This window comes from Manis pentadactyla, chromosome 13 (assembly GCF_030020395.1).
Source record: "Manis pentadactyla isolate mManPen7 chromosome 13, mManPen7.hap1, whole genome shotgun sequence".
In the NCBI taxonomy this organism is placed as follows: Eukaryota; Metazoa; Chordata; class Mammalia; order Pholidota; family Manidae; genus Manis; species Manis pentadactyla.
The window spans coordinates 19,211,500-19,230,029 of record NC_080031.1 but is presented as its reverse complement, the minus strand read 5'-3'; the positions used below and the strand labels follow the sequence as shown (position 1 = coordinate 19,230,029).

Sequence of the window (18,530 nt, the reverse complement as noted above, 5' to 3'; positions counted from 1 at the left end):
AAAGCCTAATTGGGCTACCCCGAAAATGAACTAAGATACGATATGAAAGAGAACTTCCAACATCAGCACTCTCTGGAAGACTCATGCCAGAAGATGATCATCAAAAAACCCCAACAAAGATCCACGCACTGCTACAGCTGTAGATGCACTCATCCCACCAGCTCCTGGACTTGCCATGGGAATGAAGGAGATATCTAAGCTGGCCTGTGCATACAGTAAAACAACAAATTTGACTGGATCTATACTGTTGGAACTCAACCAAGAATTAGGAGAAGTGCAAATTGTAGCGCTCCAAAATCTTACAACTACAGACTACTATTTACTGTTAAAAGAACATATGGGATGTGAACAGTGCCCAGGAATGGGTTGTTTTAATTTGTCTGATTTTTCTCAAACTATTCAAATTCAGTTAGATAATAACCATCATATCATTGATAAGTTTTCACAAATGCCTAGGGTGCCTAACTGGTTTTCTTGGTTTCACTGGAGATGGCTGGTAATTACAGGTATGCTTTGGTTATGTAACTATACTCCTATTATGTTAATGTGTGTGCGCAATTTAAGTAGTAGCTTAAAATATATACATGCTGAAGTTACTCTACAAGAAGATATGTCAAAGAAATAATCAATCTTCCCATGTTTTCTCCCGCCTGCTACTTCTATAGCTTTTCTTCTTCCTTCCTAATTACAACGAATTCTTAAATAGAATTCGTGCCTCATATCAAATTTACCGAGTATCATAACTCCTCCAAGTGGTAAAGATACCTCAAGACAAATGCTGGGCATAGAAGCCACAGGGCATAAATATGCAAAGAAATAAAAAGCTAACCATTTCAAACAATAAGGCTTCTCTCTCACTTACCAACTTAACATTTCCCTGTATGGCCCCGGAAGATGACTGGTTAGCCAGAGATGGGTAAGATTCCTCAAGGGAGGAACAACCTAAGACAGGCACAGTCGCAGGGGGGTCATCAGGTGAGAAATTGGGGATCAACAGAGGTGAGGCTTAGAACCTCACCCCCCCTGTTCTGAGAGAAATCTTCTGCATATGTGGATGTTTTATTGCCCTTGTCTAGCTTGGATTAACACATAGTCTACAGGCACACACCTGATCATCTACATTTGCTCTCTTACAACACTAAACTATGTTTTCTACCTTTATGTTGTATCTACCTACCACTTCAGCATCTTATTAAAAATAATAAAGAGAGAAATGTGGTATCCACATATAAATCAAGTATAAAAACCAAATGTGTATTCATATTGAACTGACTGTTTATAGTTCATAATGCATGAGCAAAACCAAAAGTTTCTGTGATGACTGCCCTTGTACTGTTCACCATGTAACTTATTCACTATGTAAGAATTTGTTCTCCATGTAAGAACTTGTTCGTTATGCTTCAGAAGATTGGAGACTGACGAAAATTAGGCTTGGGGTGGATTAATGATTGTGCATTGAGCATTGACTCCCCTATACAGAATTTTATTGTTGTTAACAACCATTTGATCAATAAATATGAGAGATGCCCTAACAACAACAACCAAGAAAAAGTACACACTTCCAATTGTAAAATAAATAAGCAACCGGGATGTAATGTATAGCATAAGGAATATAGTCAAAATATTGTAACAACTTGGTATGGTGATAGCTGGTACTTAGAATTATCATGTATATAAATGTTGAATCACTGTGTTGTACACCTGAAACTAATGTAATGTAATACTGTGTGTCAACTACCCTTCAATAAAAAATAATTATCTTAAAAAAAAAAAAAAAAAAAGAAATCTACATCCAAAAGCAACAGGATACACATTCTTCTCAAGTGCACATGGAACATTCTCCAGAATAGACCACATGCCAGGCCACAAAAAGAGCCTCAGTAAATTCAAAAGACTGAAATCCTACCAACCAACTTTTCAGAACACAAAGGTATAAAACTAGAAATAAATTGTACAAAGAAAGGAAAAAGGCTCGCAAACACATGGAGGCTTAACAACATGCTCCTAAATAATCAATGGATCAATGACCAAATTAAAATAGAGATCAAGCAATATATGGAAACAAATGACAACAACAACACAAAGCCCCAACTTCTGTGAGATGCAGCAAAAGCAGTCTTAAGAGGAAAGTATATAGCAACCCAGGCATAATTAAAGAAGGAAGAACAATCCCAAATGAATAGTCTAATGTCACAATTATTGAAATTGGGAAAAGAAGAACAAATGAGGCCTGGAAGATCATGGCAGCAAGAACAAAGGTCATTCTATCTTTATATAATTTTCATTATGAATGTCCTTTGCTTTTCCAAGATTGAGTATGGCAAAAACTCATCAGACATGAAGTAACAGCTGGATATGGGGATTTTTTATTGAGAAGAGTGGTCCAAATTGAGGGTGTTGACATGAAGTAAAATAGAGCTTGAATAGAGTTGCTTGAAGAAGCTGCTCTACCACCACTTGCAGAGACAAGCATCCAGTGTCCAAAGAGATAGTGGTGTCTGGGAGGAAGAATAAGCTGTTTTCATCAGTAATATGGACTCAGCAGGTCCCATGGCAGCACCGCACGTTGTGAAGGCTCTGAGGTGTACACGTGCCCACACTTAGGGAGCCTCCACGTGTAAGAGAAGCGGGCTACCAAAACATCCCCCCGGGCTTAGGGTGCAGGGACACTGCAGCACCCGGAAGCCTGAGCAGAATGCGGGGACGCAGGGCTCGGTGGTGCAGGGTTGTCCAGTGAGGGTCCATCTGGAGAAAGGGCCTGAGCGTCGGGATCCTGAGCTGCTAATGCTGTGCTGAGCAAGAGGCGCCTCTTGGCCGGGGCCTGGTCAGTCAGGTCATGAGTCCCCTGCTCCCGAGGACGACGGCCAGGACCACGCCTGCCAGTTGGGTGGAGACCCAGGTCAGATGGGCCCTGGGTTGTCAGCAGGGCTGAGCCGTGCTCCAGGGACCGACAAGCGGCATCCCCGCCCTGAGCCACAGAGGTAGGATCAGACGCCCGCACGCAGCGCCGAGATGCGGGCAGCCTAGGGGCACGGCGGTGGCCCCTTCGCCCCACGGCCACCTGCCTGGCAGGGCTCAGTGAGCGGCGGGGTGGCAGGTCCCGGAGGCCCAGTGCGGCTCTCCTGGTCGCCCACAACTCCTTCCAGGTGCCCAGCTCTTGGCTGCCCGCGGCCGCAGGAGCCACATGGTTCACTGCCTCCCGGTCCTGCCCGCGCTTCCAGAGCTCATAGCGCTCAGGCTGCAGGGTGCGCACGAAGACATCAATGGGAAAGCTGACCCTGGCCTCCCCGCAGCTGCACTGAGAGGCCGCTTTGCCATAGTCGATCCAGCGCGGCATGGCGAAGTTGATGGCCTCCGCGCAGTTGAAGCCGTGGTTGAAGCCAGCATGGTACCCGTACGGAAATGTCACTATGAACTCACCAGCCTGCTGCGTCACGCGACTGAAGGGGATCCTGTTGTCCCTGAGGACAGTGGGAGACATGAGGGCCACCTTGTGCCGCATGAAGGCCCCGCAGCTGTGGGCACTGGCCGGAAAGAGCTCTTTGGCCAGGTGTTCCAGGCGCCAGCCATGCTCCGGGGGCACTGCATACCACGTTTTGGGCTCCCCGAAGTGCACATAGTTGATACTGTACAAGTCCATGTCCTCAGTGTGCCACGCGAACGTGGTCTTCCACATGCCAAAGTACAGGTAGGGTGTGTTGACGCCTTCGATGACCACCCCACACTCCTGCTCCAGCAGATCCTGAATGGTTCCCAGGTGTCTGAGGTTCCACTGCTTGGTGTTTGCATCAAATAAGGAGCCGTTGACATCAGCGCCATAGATCGGTGAACTGTAGAGCCGGGTTTTCCAGAATTTTCGCTCCAAATCGTCAACATCTGAGTGTGGGGGTGCCTGATATTTAGCACTGTTCGCCAGGTCACGATACTCCCCAACCGTCATGGCCTTCTTCTTCTTGGAGTACTGAGTGAACACACCAGCCCTGCCCAAGACGTCCTGCTGGAGGGGACTGGGGATTAGGATGTCACCGATGTCATTGTATGTCTTCCTGGCTTCCCAGCCCTTGGGGGGGATTATCTTGGCCACACCTGCTCGGTGTGCACCTTGAGATTCCATATAAATAATGTATTTCTCAAAATCATTAAACTCTTCTTCAGTTGGGTAGAAGGTCATGATTCTACAACTTGGGTTCTGGGTACAGTTAGCCTGAGACATCATGGCTTCCATTATGAAGAACAAACAAACTCTCAAGTCTTCAGGTATGGTCTGGATGGTTGAGCATGGTGGAAAATGCTATTGTTCCAAAATTGGTGTGAGTGTCTTTGAGTCAGCAGGAACCACCCGTGGACTGTGGTGTAAATGAGATGATGTTTTGGGGCCTGCTGCTTCCCCAGGAGACTGCCCTCTGGGCAGAAGCTGATACAGGAGGCTGAACGTGCAACTCTGTGGTGTTCTTCAGCTGGCACTGGGGTTTGTTCTCTGAGGCCTCCTGACTCACCCAGTCCTGGGTGTTCGGTCTTCCAAATGCAGTGTCTCCAGGACAGTGTTTAAAACAAAACCTAGAAGAAAGAATACAAAAGCTTGAACATTAATGTTTGGAGAATGTTACTCAGGGGTACAAGTAAAATACCATGGGATCCCACCATGGGATATTATCTCACACTCAAAGAAAGGCTAAAATTTTATAAGATTGACAATATAGGATGTAGTGTTGATGTAGGACAATGGGAATTCTCATACCCTCATAAAGAGAATGGAAATCATTCTTTGGGGAACTATTTGGACAGTATCTACTAAAATTGAACTATTGCATGTGTAAGACTGTGCTATGATTGAACTGTTACCACATGTCTAGGTAATCTGTATAGCTGTGCATGGAAACTCACCTCCATTAATGCTCATAACAATATTATTTCTAGTAGCAAATACTGGAGACAACCCAAATGTCCATCAACAGTAGAATGGACATACATTGTGGTACAGTCCCTACAATGGAATACAATAGAGCACTGCAAATTGCATGAACATATAGGGATAATTTTGCAAACATAATACTGGGCAATATTATCCAGACCTAAAAGAATATCAAATCCGTTATTCCAATTTTACATGAAATTTCATCTTTTTATATAAGTATATATAAAGAAGGAGGTAAAGTAATCTATGTTAGAAGTTAGAGAAGTGGTTACCTTTGAGAAAGAGAGGTTGTGAGTGGGAACATGAGGGGTTCTCTGGAGAAACGTTAATATTTTGTTTGGAATCTGGGTGCTGGTTACACAGCCATCAGAAAAGCTAATTGTAATCATTCATCTGGCGGTTATGATTTTCAAAAATTTCCATATGTTTATTTAAAAGCATAGTTTCGAGTGAGAAGCACTGAAGACTAAGAGACATATTTCACTGTATTAAAAGAAAAAGGAAGAATGAAAACAAATGAACTAAACATTTGATTGAAGAAGCTAGGAAATGGAAGGAGGAGGAGTAAAGAAATAAGAAAGAATAAAGATGAAATTAATGAAAAATAATACATTCAAAATAGAAGGACGAAGGCCAAAAATGTCATTTGAAGAGACTAAGAAATGCAACAAATCATGAGCATAACTGATAAGAAAGGCTAGAAAGTAGAAATAAACAATACTAGGAATTAAACAGTGCACAGATCTAGTAATATAGTAGAGAATTTTTCTAAATCTCAAGAGAATCTTATGAGCATCTGACATCAACATTTTAAACAGATAAGAAGACAATTTTCTAGAGCTAAATAGAATATTACCTAACCAATAAAGCAAAATGCTAAAAGAATAATACATCATGATCTAATAGACTGTATCTCAGGAATGCAAGGATGATTCAGCATCACAAGATCTAATGATATAATCAGAATATTAAAGAAGGAAATGAAAAATAACATCATCTCATAGGTACCAAAAAATGATTTCATAAAATTGAACATTCATTCATGATTTGAAAACTCTTTACTTGAAAACCATTCAGAAAAATTTCTACAGTAAGATAAAGTGTTTCAATGTAAAAACAAATAGCAACTGTACTTAACAGTGAAACAAGAGAAACGTTCTCTTGTTTAAGGTAGAAAAACAGATACATCAGCAAACTCTCTCATTAGCATGATATCAAGTGGTCCTTTTTATAATTTACTAGTTTTTCCCCTCTACAAATAATCTGCTTTCACCTTAAACTTTGGACATGCTGACTCCGTCCTACTTAGAATCCTCCAAATGTTCTGAACGTCCCTGCATGATCTGGGCCGCCGTCAGCCCTTCCCCGGGCTTTCTCCTATTCCTGGCTGGGTCTCAGAAGAGCCTGCACTCCTCCTCCTACCTGACGCTCTTTACACATAGGCAGCTCCCCTACCCCTTCAAGGCTGAGCTTAAATAAGATCTTTTCAGTGAGGTCTCCTCTGGTTGTTGTTTAGTATAAAATTAGCGATTATTTTCTCTCAAAAAATCATATACTCTCTCTTCTCAAGAGAACCTCGCCAAATGAAACAAACTGCTGATCAGGATTTATAAGTCTCTTAAAAATTCTAATCAAATCAGCCGCACCCCAATTCCATCATCCCCAGTCTAATCACAACTGAATCCAATCAGCTATCCAACGAGCTCTTTCAATTGAACTACCCTTCCTTGTTCTAGTAAGTGGCATCCTTTTCAGTGTTATCCGCTCACAAAACATTGATGTTTTGCCTGAATTTTTTTCTCTGAGATTTCTTATAAGAAAATAGAAAAGGAAAAGAGGACTGCCAACCCTCAACAAATCTGAAATCATATTTTAAAAATAAAAAAACTTGTAAGCTCAAACAATGGCTTCCTTCCACAGCCAGAGTTACAACGACTAGAGCTCAGGTCTGCAGCAAGCATTGGTTTGATACAGTCTTACAAAAGCCACTAGCAAGGGCCAGAGAAAGCAAGCCTGTCCTTTGCCCCAGAAAGCAGCCCCAAAGGAATGAGAGACCTAGGAATAAAAGACTCACTTGTTAAGAGGCGAAACATGCCTACTCCTATCATAAGCTGGTGTATGAAATCAGAGACTTCCTAGAGATTCTGAATCCACTTGGAGTCACCTTACAGAATTATTGGGAATTTGTGAATTACTGGTTCTGGACAAATTCTCTGGAAATTTGTGAGAAAACTAGAGCAGATCCAGGTTTTGTGGGGTTTGAAGATAATACAAATGTCAGGGCCTTCTTAGGAATGGAAAGATTTCCCTGGGAAAGCTGCCGGCATGGGAGGAAAGTGTCAGAGGAAAGAGCACGGTGGTCTGGGCACAAAACACCATTGGTGCTGGGGTCTGCACAGAGCCATGTGGAGGTGAAAGTCAGGCCAAGGAAATGGGGTGAGGGGGAGCTCCCAGGACGAGGTAATCCCATTCCCTTTAGAGGTCCAGGCATTTAATTTTCCTCACCCTATTATCTCCCCAATAAGACTTCAGAAGATCAGCTTGCCTGCCCTATGCCTCCTGGGGTCCCCAAGCACCTGTCTTTCCTTATTGGAGGTCCATTCAGATAAAGGGCAGCTGGGGCTGGGGCCCATTCCGCTGCTACTACTGCCCCCAGGGGTGTTGCCAGTTTGGCTTCTTTGACTAAATATAATCCCTTCTTCCTTTGGGTCTAGGGTTTGGGGCAAAAATAGCAAAGGAAGGACTTGCTCTCTGTGACCCCGGCTGGTGGCTTTTGTAAGAGTGCGTCAAACCAGTGTTTGCTGCAGACATGAATACCAATGGCAGGGACCCGTGAAGTGAGCAGTAAGTGACCTCTGCCTTAGCTGGACCCTCATGCACCAAAGAATCTGCAAAAAGTGGGATAAGGAGGATCAATACACTCTTCTCCTTTTTCAACCTGAACATCAGAGGACGGATGGAGGGTCACAGCTGGTGAAACTATCTCCAGGGCTTTGTAGGACATATTGTAATAAATGGGGGTGGGGGGAGTTGATGACAATCTGGCTCACTCTTAGGGAGTATGAAAATGCAATTTATTTAAACTCTAAAGAACAACATTTCCCTCTTCCTATTCCAGATATACCTAATGAACACTCAGAGTTTGGGGATAGGTTGTTATAAAGGAGCAGCTTGTCCACAAATGACCCTAGATATTCCCCCATCTGGATGGAAAATGCTCAAGTTCAGATTCCTGTGTGAACAGTGGATTCCTTCCCATGGCTGGGGGACTGTACTATCCAAAGGAACTTGAGGTCCCCAGCTGCCTCCTAAAGCAGAGGTCTGCTGGCCTTCCCAGACAGCTCCTGTATATGTTGGCATGTCTTCTAGGACACTTGATTCCCCAAGTCTGTGCGTCCCTTTCCTGATAAAGTTGCTGTCACCAAGCTCTATATGAAGGAAGAGCATTGGGGGAAGGGGCCCCTCCCTTAGAACAAAACCCAAGACACACCCAGGATTCCTCCCAAAAAGGGATTTCTCTTTGTGGAATTCTGAAGAAATGGGAAGGCTGTGTACCTTGTTTTGACACACTCTTACAAGGGTATCAAGTCCTTAACTCATACTATATAACTTTGTGGTATTTATCCCCATACTTTGCACTACTATTGGCAGCTCCACAAGGACCAATGACATTATTATTCCCCATAGAGGAGGAGCATTTAAAGAATAATCTTCCAGCAGGGTTAGGGCTTTTCCAGGCAAGTGTATTTCAGGGAGAGAGAAACAAGGGTACTGATGACTGGATGGAGGGACAAAATGGTGATTATAAGCATGGATAATTACATTTGTCCTGCGTAAAAAGGAGATGAGAACATGAGGGTAGAGATGGAGAATGAAAGAGTATTTGATTTGTGGGCTGAATTTCTCCATTAGGTCAAATAATTCTGTTAGGACCCTGGGAAGTGTAAGCTAGAAAGAGAATGGGATGCTTGAAACAGATTTTTGAACTCAGGACATTTTTTAACTATCTTATTGATGTCTTCAAATTTCCCTTTCACTTCATGCTATTCAACTTTAAACTGCCTTCCTCTTCCACCATTATTTCTCCCATATTTCCCTTCCATCTTTGTCCTTAAATTCCATCCTTTCTCAAGTACATCACTTTGATCCCATATCTTCCCTTACTGACCCAAAAAGCACCATCTCTTCCTCCTCCTCTTGTAGTTCTTCTTTAGCACTTATAATTTATACCTTATATAATATGAACAGCAAGAGACACCTATACTTAGCACTTCACTTTGCCAGGCCCTTTATTAAGCACTTTCTATATAATATCTCATTGAGAGCTCACAGCTAGTTTATGAAGTCGGCACTATTATTACCCCTAATCAGTGGAGTAGAAAATGAAATGTAGAAAAATGTATATTTAATTCAACAGCTTGTGTCTCCATCTGTAGAACTTTTTCTGTTCTCTCCATGGCTATCTCTTCTGTTAAATTCCTTAAATCAGCACCTCCCCCTTATTCCAGGACACAGTCAATTAAATATCACAGTCATCTTTGTCTCTCTTAAATCATCAGTTATCACTCTCTTTCCTGACCTAAGCTACCGTCTTCCCTCTCACCTTCATTTCAATTCCAAACATGTTGAAAACATACATGAAAATAGTTTGCGTCCACAAACGCATTTCCTCCCCCTCTCACCTTCTGGTTCTGCCCCCACTTCTCTGCTGAAACTGACGGCTACAAACCAAGCTGTTTCCTCCCAAATGCCGCTCCAGGGGTTACACTTTATCTCTGTTCATCCTTGGCTCACAGACACCTTCTTGCTCCTAAAAGGTCTCTGACCTCACAATTTAAATATTGCTCATATGTGCTCATAGGATTTTCCCAGTTTGCCATTTGGTTTATAACTTTAATTCTATTTCACTTACAGTGTGTTTGACATACATTCCAATGCCTTATGGTGCTGTTCACCTTTTCCTTTGTAATGTCTTTCATGTCCTTTATATTCAGTAAGTTGCTTCCCTGTCCAGAGGCAGGTAAGTATTCCTTCATGGTTTTTCCCTTTTTGTACATTAATTTTATCTTTAATTCTGATTTTAATTATACCTTTCATTAACTGGTTTATTTTATTAATTTGTTTTATTGTCTTGTGTGTATGGCGTGAGGAATAAGGAAGATGGAACTGGTCCTCAGGCCTCTATGTATGACCTGTTGGCTGTGTGTTTTCTCTCTTCATAGAAGCTTTTTGCTGTCCCAGTGTTCTTAAATTTTTTCAGTCTCAAAATTCAGGTGCTTTGGATTTGAGACATTTTTTTAAGTTACTTCTTTGATGACTTCCTCTACATTTTTCCTATGCACATTAACTCTAATTCCTGTTATTTGGATATTGGACCTCATGGATTGGACCTTAATTTTTGTATCTTTTCTTCTCCCACTTTTCTATCCCTTTACCACTACACTCTCTCTTTTGAAAAATCCCCTCATCTTTACCTCTCCAAACTCCTTCAATTCTGTTTTTTTCATTTCCCCTTTCAAAATTTTAATTTCCAACAGGTCATTCTGATCCCTTAGTGTTTTTGTGTATATGTACCTTCCCCACCCTTCCCCCTCCCAGTCTTATTGTCCTGTTCTTGTTTCTCAGGAGCACTTCTTCAATCTCTGAAAATACTAAAATGTCAATGGCTTTGAAGTGTTTTTTTTCCCCCTGCATGGTCTGTTTCTTTGAAATTTCTTTTTACATCTTTTTTTTCATTTTGTTTTCTATCTTTCAGGTGTAAGGCTTTCCTCAAATGTCTGATGATCCTTAGTAGTTGGTTCATATATGAGTATAGTGCAAAAAAAAGCTGATTCAAAACTGAGTGTATGGATAGGTTTGGTGATTATGCTTCCCTGAATGGTGATCTGGCGGGGCTGGGTGAAACTCCGACACTGGCATCTCTAAGAGCTGGTCATATGCAACAGTGAAGGATCTTCCAATCCTCCTCCTGGAAGGGACAGGCCTGGCTTCCCCACTACATGGAAGAAGATCCTGAAATTTCCAATATCCAACTTGTGAAGGTCACCAAATCAATTTGTTTTCCCGATGACAACTACACTGCCGATGGCTCCTGGAAGTTCTCAGTTCAGAGACTACCTTTTTGACTTGCTCGAGGAAATGAAACTTGGTTTTCCATCAAGAAGAGAGAGGAGTTTATCCTGCTACCAGAGAATGCGAGGGAGTCCGAGGCTCCAACTGCTTCATAGACTTTCAACAAATCTTCCTTAGCCTCCTTCCACATCCAGAGGAAGCCAGTGCCATGAAATCCTAAGCCTTTTGGATTCTATGGACACAGTTGTGTTCCGTCTTAGCTTTTCTCACTGCCAGTTTAGGATTCAACTTTCTAGGGATTGATATGTGTCCATCTGTTTTCAAATTTTACTACTATCTTCTTTCCTTTACCGTATGCTCTCTTTGTAACATTTCTTAAAACAAAAATCCTAGTACTGTCACTTCAGTAGAGTTTGGAGGGAGCAAAGTAAAAGATTGTGTCACCATCTTTTTCTCTTTGTTTTCCCAAATGTAACATTCAATAGCTGCTTCCACAAACCCTTGGCTGCAAGTACTCTTAGTCTTTGTCTCTGACTTGATGTTCTCTCTCCCTCACTTCTCTTTTCTAAGTTATAACCCCTGCCTTCCTGATATAGGTCCTACTTGAGGGACCCTTCCCTACCAATCCTAGATATTAGTGAGGACTCTGTCTTCCACATTCCATGAGTACTATTTGCTTGGGCCATTTATTTGGTGCTTAGGACAAATTGCTGAACTGGGTGCTCTCCAGAACATTCCTTTCACCTCTAATGGGCAGTTATCTAAAGTAATAAGTTCCTTCCATGAGATGTGCTTGCTTCTCTCTCTCCAAGATATTTTCATGTTTCTGCCTCACAAGCTTCAACATTCCCTCCTTGATATGCTACATGGAAAAGTTATGATAAAAAGGTGACTTTTTCTGTATACTTTGTGCTCCAAAGTCCAATATTTGGTGTAGATTTCCTATTTAGGAACATCCAGGAATGTAGATATAAAGTCTCCTGGCAGGACGTGTCAGGCATTAACACCATAGAGTAAATTGTGACATAGTTGGAAGAGCACAGATGAAATCATGACAAATATTGGAACTTGACCTTTAATTTTACTTGGTGGGAGGACATGTCCTTCACATTAGCTATTAAATATCACATTATGACTTCATTGTGACATAAAGTAAGTTGAGCATGGTAATATGAACCTCATTAGTCTTCTCTATTTGCTTTCCTCTGTTACAGGGGCACTTAGCAGTCACAGTGGTACCTGGAGCCGAGAGCAGCAGCAGCCAGAAGCCTTCTTGAGCCCCTTATCACCAAGACACAGCCACGCTGTTGAGTTTGGAGGCAACATCTAATATATGCTTCTTTGAACTGTCAATACATTTTGAAGACATTGCTTGTGTAGCACATAAGCCTCATTGTTGGATTCACCAAGAGATTCTGTAAATTACTTTAATGCTCAAAAAAAAACACTTCTTGAAGTTAAACTGTCACTATTTGCAGATGACATGATACTGTACATAAAAAACCCTAAAGACTCCACCCCAGAACTCCTAGAACTGATATCGGAATACAGAAAAGTTGCAGGATACAAAATCAACACACAGAAATCTGTGGCTTTCCTATATACTAACAATGAACCAACAGAAAGAGAAATCAGGAAAACAACTCCATTCACAATTGCATCAAAAACAATAAAATACCTAGGAATAAACCTAACCAAAGAAGTGAAAGACTTATACTCTGAAAACTACAAGTCACTCTTAAGAGAAATTAAAGGGCACACTAACAGATGGAAACTCATCCCATGCTCATGGCTAGGTAGAATTAATATAGTCAAAATGGCCATCCTGCCCAAAGCAATATACAGATTTGATGCAATCCTTATGAAACTACCAGCAACATTCTTCAATGAACTGGAACAAATAATTCAAAAATTCATATGGAAACACCAAAGACCCCGAATAGCCAAAGCAATCCTGAGAAAGAAGAATAAAGTAGGGGGGATCTCACTCCCCAACTTCAAGCTCTACTATAAAGCCATAGTAATCAAGACAATTTGGTACTGGCACAAGAGCAGAGCCACAGACCAGTGGAACAGACTAGAGACTCCAGACATTAACCTAGGCATATATGGTCAATTAATATTTGATAAAGGAGCCATGGACATACAATGGCGAAATGACAGTCTCTTCAACAGGTGGTGCTGGCAAAACTGGACAGCTACATGTAGGAGAATGAAACTGGACCATTGTCTAACCCCATATACAAAAGTAAACTCAAAATGGATCAAAGACCTGAACGTAAGCCATGAAACCATTAAACTCTTGGAAGAAAACATAGGCAAAAACCTCTTAGACATAAACATGAGTGACCTCTTCTTGAACATATCTCCCCGGGCAAGGAAAACAACAGCAAAAATGAGTAAGTGGGACTATATTAAGCTGAAAAGCTTCTGTACAGCAAAAGACACCATCAATAGAACAAAAAGGAACCCTACAGTGTGGGAGAATATATTTGAAAATGACACATCCGATAAAGGCTTGACGTCCAGAATATATAAAGAGCTCACATGCCTCAACAAACAAAAAACAAATAACCCAATTAAAAAATGGGCAGAGGAACTGAACAGACAGTTCTCCAAAAAAGAAATACAGATGGCCAACAGACACATGAAAAGATGCTCCACATCGCTAATTATCAGAGAAATGCAAATTAAAACTACAATGAGGTATCACCTCACACCAGTAAGGATGGCTGCCATCCAAAAGACAGAGAACAACAAATGTTGGCGAGGCTGTGGAGAAAGGGGAACCCTCCTACACTGCTGGTGGGAATGTAAATTAGTTCAACCATTGTGGAAAGCAGTACGGAGGTACATCAAAATGCTCAAAACAGACTTACCATTTGACCCAGGAATTGCACTCCTAGGAATTTACCCTAAGAATGCAGCAATCAAGTATGAGAAAGATCAGTGCACCCCTATGTTTATCGCAGCACTATTTACAATAGCCAAGAATTGGAAGCAACCTAAATGTCCATCGATAGATGAATGGATAAAGTAGATGTGGTACATATACACAATGGAATACTACTCAGCCATAAGAAAAGGGCAAATCCTACCATTTGCAGCAACATGGATGGAGCTGGAGGGTATTTTGCTCAGTGAAACAAGCCAAGCGGAGAAAGAGAAATACCAAATGATTTCACTTATCTGTGGAATATAAGAACAAAGGAAAAACTGAAGGAACAAAACAGCAGCAGAATCACAGAACTCAAGAATGGACTAACAGGTACCAAAGGGAAAGGGACTGGGGAGGATGGGTGGGTAGGGAGGGATAAGCGGGGGGAGAAGTAGGGAGGTATTAAGATTAGCATGCATGGGGGGTAGGAGAAAAGGGAGGGCTGTACAACACAGAGAAGGCAAGTAGTGATTCTACAGCATTTTGCTATGCTGATGGACAGTGACTGTAAAGGGGTTTATAGGGGAGACCTGGTATAGGGGAGAGCCTAGTAAACATAATATTCATCATGTAAGTGTAGATTAGTGATATGAAAAACAAAACAAAAAACAAAACAAAAAACAAAACTAAACAAAACAAAAAAAAGGGCAGTTCCTGTGTTGTAACCTCCAATGAGTTCAACACAAGGGTATAAAGGGCATATAAAAGTGTAAGCAAAGGGTCTGTTTGTGTTTATACAGAGGATCAAAGCCTACTTGGGCTACCCTGAAAATGAACTAAGATACGATATGAAAAAGAACTTCCAACATCAGCACTCTCTGGAAGACTCATGCCAGAAGATGATCATCAAAAAACCCCAACAAAGATCCACGCACTGCTACAGCTGTAGATACACTCATCCCACCAGCTCCTGGACTTGCCATGGGAATGAAGAAGGAGATATCTAAGCTGGCCTGTGCATACAGTAAAACAACAAAATTGGACTGGATCTATACTGTTGGAACTCAACCAAGAATTAGGAGAAGTGCAAGTGTAGCACTCCAAAATCTTACAACTACAGACTATTTACTGTTAAAAGAACATATGGGATGTGAACAGTCCCCAGGAATGGGTTGTTTTAATTTGTCTGATTTCTCTCAGACTGTTCAAGTTCAGTTGGACAATATCCACCATATCATAGATAAGTTTTCACAAATGCCTAAGGTGCCTAACTGGTTTTCCTGGTTTCACTTGAGATGGCTGGTAATTACAGATATGCTTTGGTTATGTAACTATACTCCTATTATGTTAATGTGTGTGTGCAATTTAAGTAGTAGCTTAAAACCTATACATGCTGAAGTTACTCTACAAGAAGAAATGTCAAAGAAATAATCAAATCTTCCCATGTTTTCTTCCGCCTGCTACTTCTATAGCTTTTCTTCTTCCTTCCTAATTACAACCCTTAAATAGAATTCGTGCCTCATATCAAATTTACCAAGTATCATAATTCTTCCAAGTGGTAAAGATACCTCTAGACAAATGCTGGGCATAGAAGCCACAGGGCATTAATATGCAAAGAAATAAAAAGCTAACCATTTCAAACAATAAGGCTTCTCTCTCACTTACCAACTTTACAGTTCCCTGTATGGCCCCGGAAGATGACTGGTTAGCCAGAGATGGGTAAGATTCCTCAAGGGAGGAACAACCTAAGACAGGCACAGTCGCAGGGGGTTCATCAGGTGAGAAATTGGGGATCAACAGAGGTGAGGCTTAGAACCTCACCCCCCCTGTTCTGAGAGAAATCTTCTGCGTACGTGGATGTTTTATTGCCCTTGTCTAGCTTGGATTAACACATAGTCTACAGGTACACACCTGATCATCTATATTTGCTCTCTTACAACACTAAACTATGTTTTCTACCTTTATCTTGTATCTACCTACCACTTCAGCATTTTATTACAAATAATAATAATAAAGAGAGAAATGTGGTATCCACATATAAATCAAGTATAAAAACCAAATGAGTATTCATATTTGAACTGACTGTTTAGAGTTCATAATGCATGAGCAAAACCGAAAGTTTCTGTGATGACTGCCCTTGTACTGTTCACTATGTAACTTATTCATTATGTAAGAATTTGTTCTCCATGTAAGAACTTGTTTTTTATGCCTCAGAAGATTGGAGACTGACGAAAATTAGGCTTGGGTTGGATTAATGATTGTGCATTGAGCATTGACTCCCCTATACAGAATTTTATTGTCGTTACCAACCATTTGATCAATAAATATGAGAGATACCCTCACAAAAAAAAAAAAGGACAGACATCCAATGGTAAAATAAATAAGTAACCGGGATGTAATGTATAGCATAAGGAATATAGTCAAGATATTGTAACAGCTTGGTAGGGTGATAGCAGGAACATATAATTATGTATATAAATGTTTTATCACTGTGTTGTACACTTGAAACTAATGTAATGTAATACTGTGCGTCAACTACCCTTCAATAAAAAATCATTATCTAAAAATAATAATAATAATAATAATAATAATAAAGAGAGTAATGTGGTATCCACATATGAATCAAGTATAGAAACCAAATGAGTATTCATATTTGAACTGACTGTTTAGAGTTCATAATGCATGAGCAAAACTGAAAGTTTCTGTGATGGCTGCCCTTGTACTGTTCACTATGTAACTTATTCACTATGTAAGAATTTGTTCTCCATGTAAGAACTTGTTTGTTATGCCTCAGAAGATTGGAGACTGACGAAAATTAGGCCTGGGGTGGATTAATGATTGTGCATTGAGCATTGACTCCCCTATACAGAATTTTATTGTCGTTAACAACCATTTGATCAATTAATATGAGAGATGCCCTCACAAAAAAAAAAAAAAAAAATGTACACACTTCCAATGGTAAAATAAATAAGTAACCGGGATGTAAAGTATAGCATAAGGAATATAGTCAAAATATTGTAACAACTTGGTATGGTGATAGCTGGTACCTAGAATTGTCATGTATATAAATGTTGAATCACTATGTTGTACACCTGAAACTAATGTAATGTAATACTGTGTGTCAACTACCCTTCAATAAAAAATAATTATCTACAAAAAAAAAAAAGAAATATAAAGAAAACATTGCCATTAAAAAAAAAAACACTTCATTGCCTCAAAGTAGTGAATTCTGTAGTATGCAACTAAAGCATCCTGACTAATACACTGTCTCCCTCATTCCCATTCCTAAATCACTCTTACATATTTTAGCTGTTTCTTTTGTTTTCCTAGTATTTGCAGACTTTTCAGTTTTAGAGATTGTGGGCACTCATACCACAAAAGGCATGGGTTAAGTTCTGTTTCATCCTAACACAGAGACTTCCCCTGCTTCAGCCTGTCATGTAGATACAAAAACTTTATGGTTAAATCAAGTCTGAATTTTTACCATGTAAAATTAGTCTCAGCTGAGTCATGTAGTGTGCTATGATTACACTGCCTTGCATGTACAAAATTGTATCTATCCTATATTTAATAATTTTCTTATTATGTCATTTGCTTGGCTTAATACACATTAACTCATCCCCAAATTCATTTCCACTAGTGTACACCTCTTGTAACTACATAAACCACACCAGGTACAAAATCAGATTTCTCTTTTAAAAATGTTCTGCCTGGAGCTTTCCATATGCTTTCTTAAACCTGGATTGGCTAGTCTTTAGACTGTTGCAGAGCCTGCATCCTGGGGTTTGTTAACCATAATCCTGGGGATTCCCTTTCCCTCAATATTATGTTAGACCCCTTGATTCCACCCATCTCTCTTCTTCCCTAGTGTATGCCCTTGTGTCAGTGAGCACATCCACCAGAAGCATCTTTGGAAGCTTCATTAGAGATTATGAAGTAGCTCACAGAATCTCCGACAGGACGGGGGAATAGGGTTTGGAGTCTGCATCCAGAAACAATATCCAAATTATCCAACAATCTATATTAAGGTATTCCTATACCTCCTGTGGTCAAAGGCACCAAAGACCTTGAGCAAGGGACACTACCAACTGGAACTTATGCCACTATTGCCTCTGAAAGCCCAATCCCTCACCACCCTCTCCAGGAACAGATCCTGTACAAACTCGATTCCCTCACAATTCCTCCAATTGAGGTCTCCATGGAAGTGTCTGACTGGAGGAGCCCAGGTCATGTGCCTACATACTTGCTGCAATAGTTGCTGGACAATTGAGTTCTGGCTTCAACCTTGTCAAGGCAAGGGTCATAATGTGGGAATTTCCCAATATAAAAAGGGAATTCAGAATTATTGGCTGGTCACAAATGTAACCACTGTCTAGCAAAGTTTGTGTGTTTGTTCTAATTTTATACTTTTCTTTTGCGATTCTGATGACATTGTTTCACTGAATTCTAGCTTCTAGAAATCCAAAACCAATTTGTTTTCTGATTCTTTTTGTGCAACCCACTTTTACTCTCTGCATAACTTTAGGATATTCTTTTGCTCTTTATTTTCTGATTCAATCAAGATGATTGGTCTCATTTGTCAACAATTGTTCTAGAACTTCTGATGTAGAAGCTCATGTTCTTCATGGCTGAGAAATTTTCTTAAATAATTTCTTTGTATATTCC

The 18,530-nt window shown here is 40.7% G+C and overlaps 1 protein-coding gene across 1 annotated transcript; it reads right to left on the bottom strand.

Moving 5' to 3' along the window:
* Positions 1-1,934: 1,934 nt before the first annotated feature.
* LOC130680493 (lysine-specific demethylase 4D-like) lies at positions 1,935-4,431 on the bottom strand. The gene has a single exon (XM_057491140.1). It carries the CDS (start codon positions 4,223-4,225, stop codon positions 2,654-2,656), a length of 1,572 nt encoding a protein of 523 aa, XP_057347123.1. The 5' UTR covers positions 4,226-4,431; the 3' UTR covers positions 1,935-2,653.
* Positions 4,432-18,530: the final 14,099 nt, after the last annotated feature.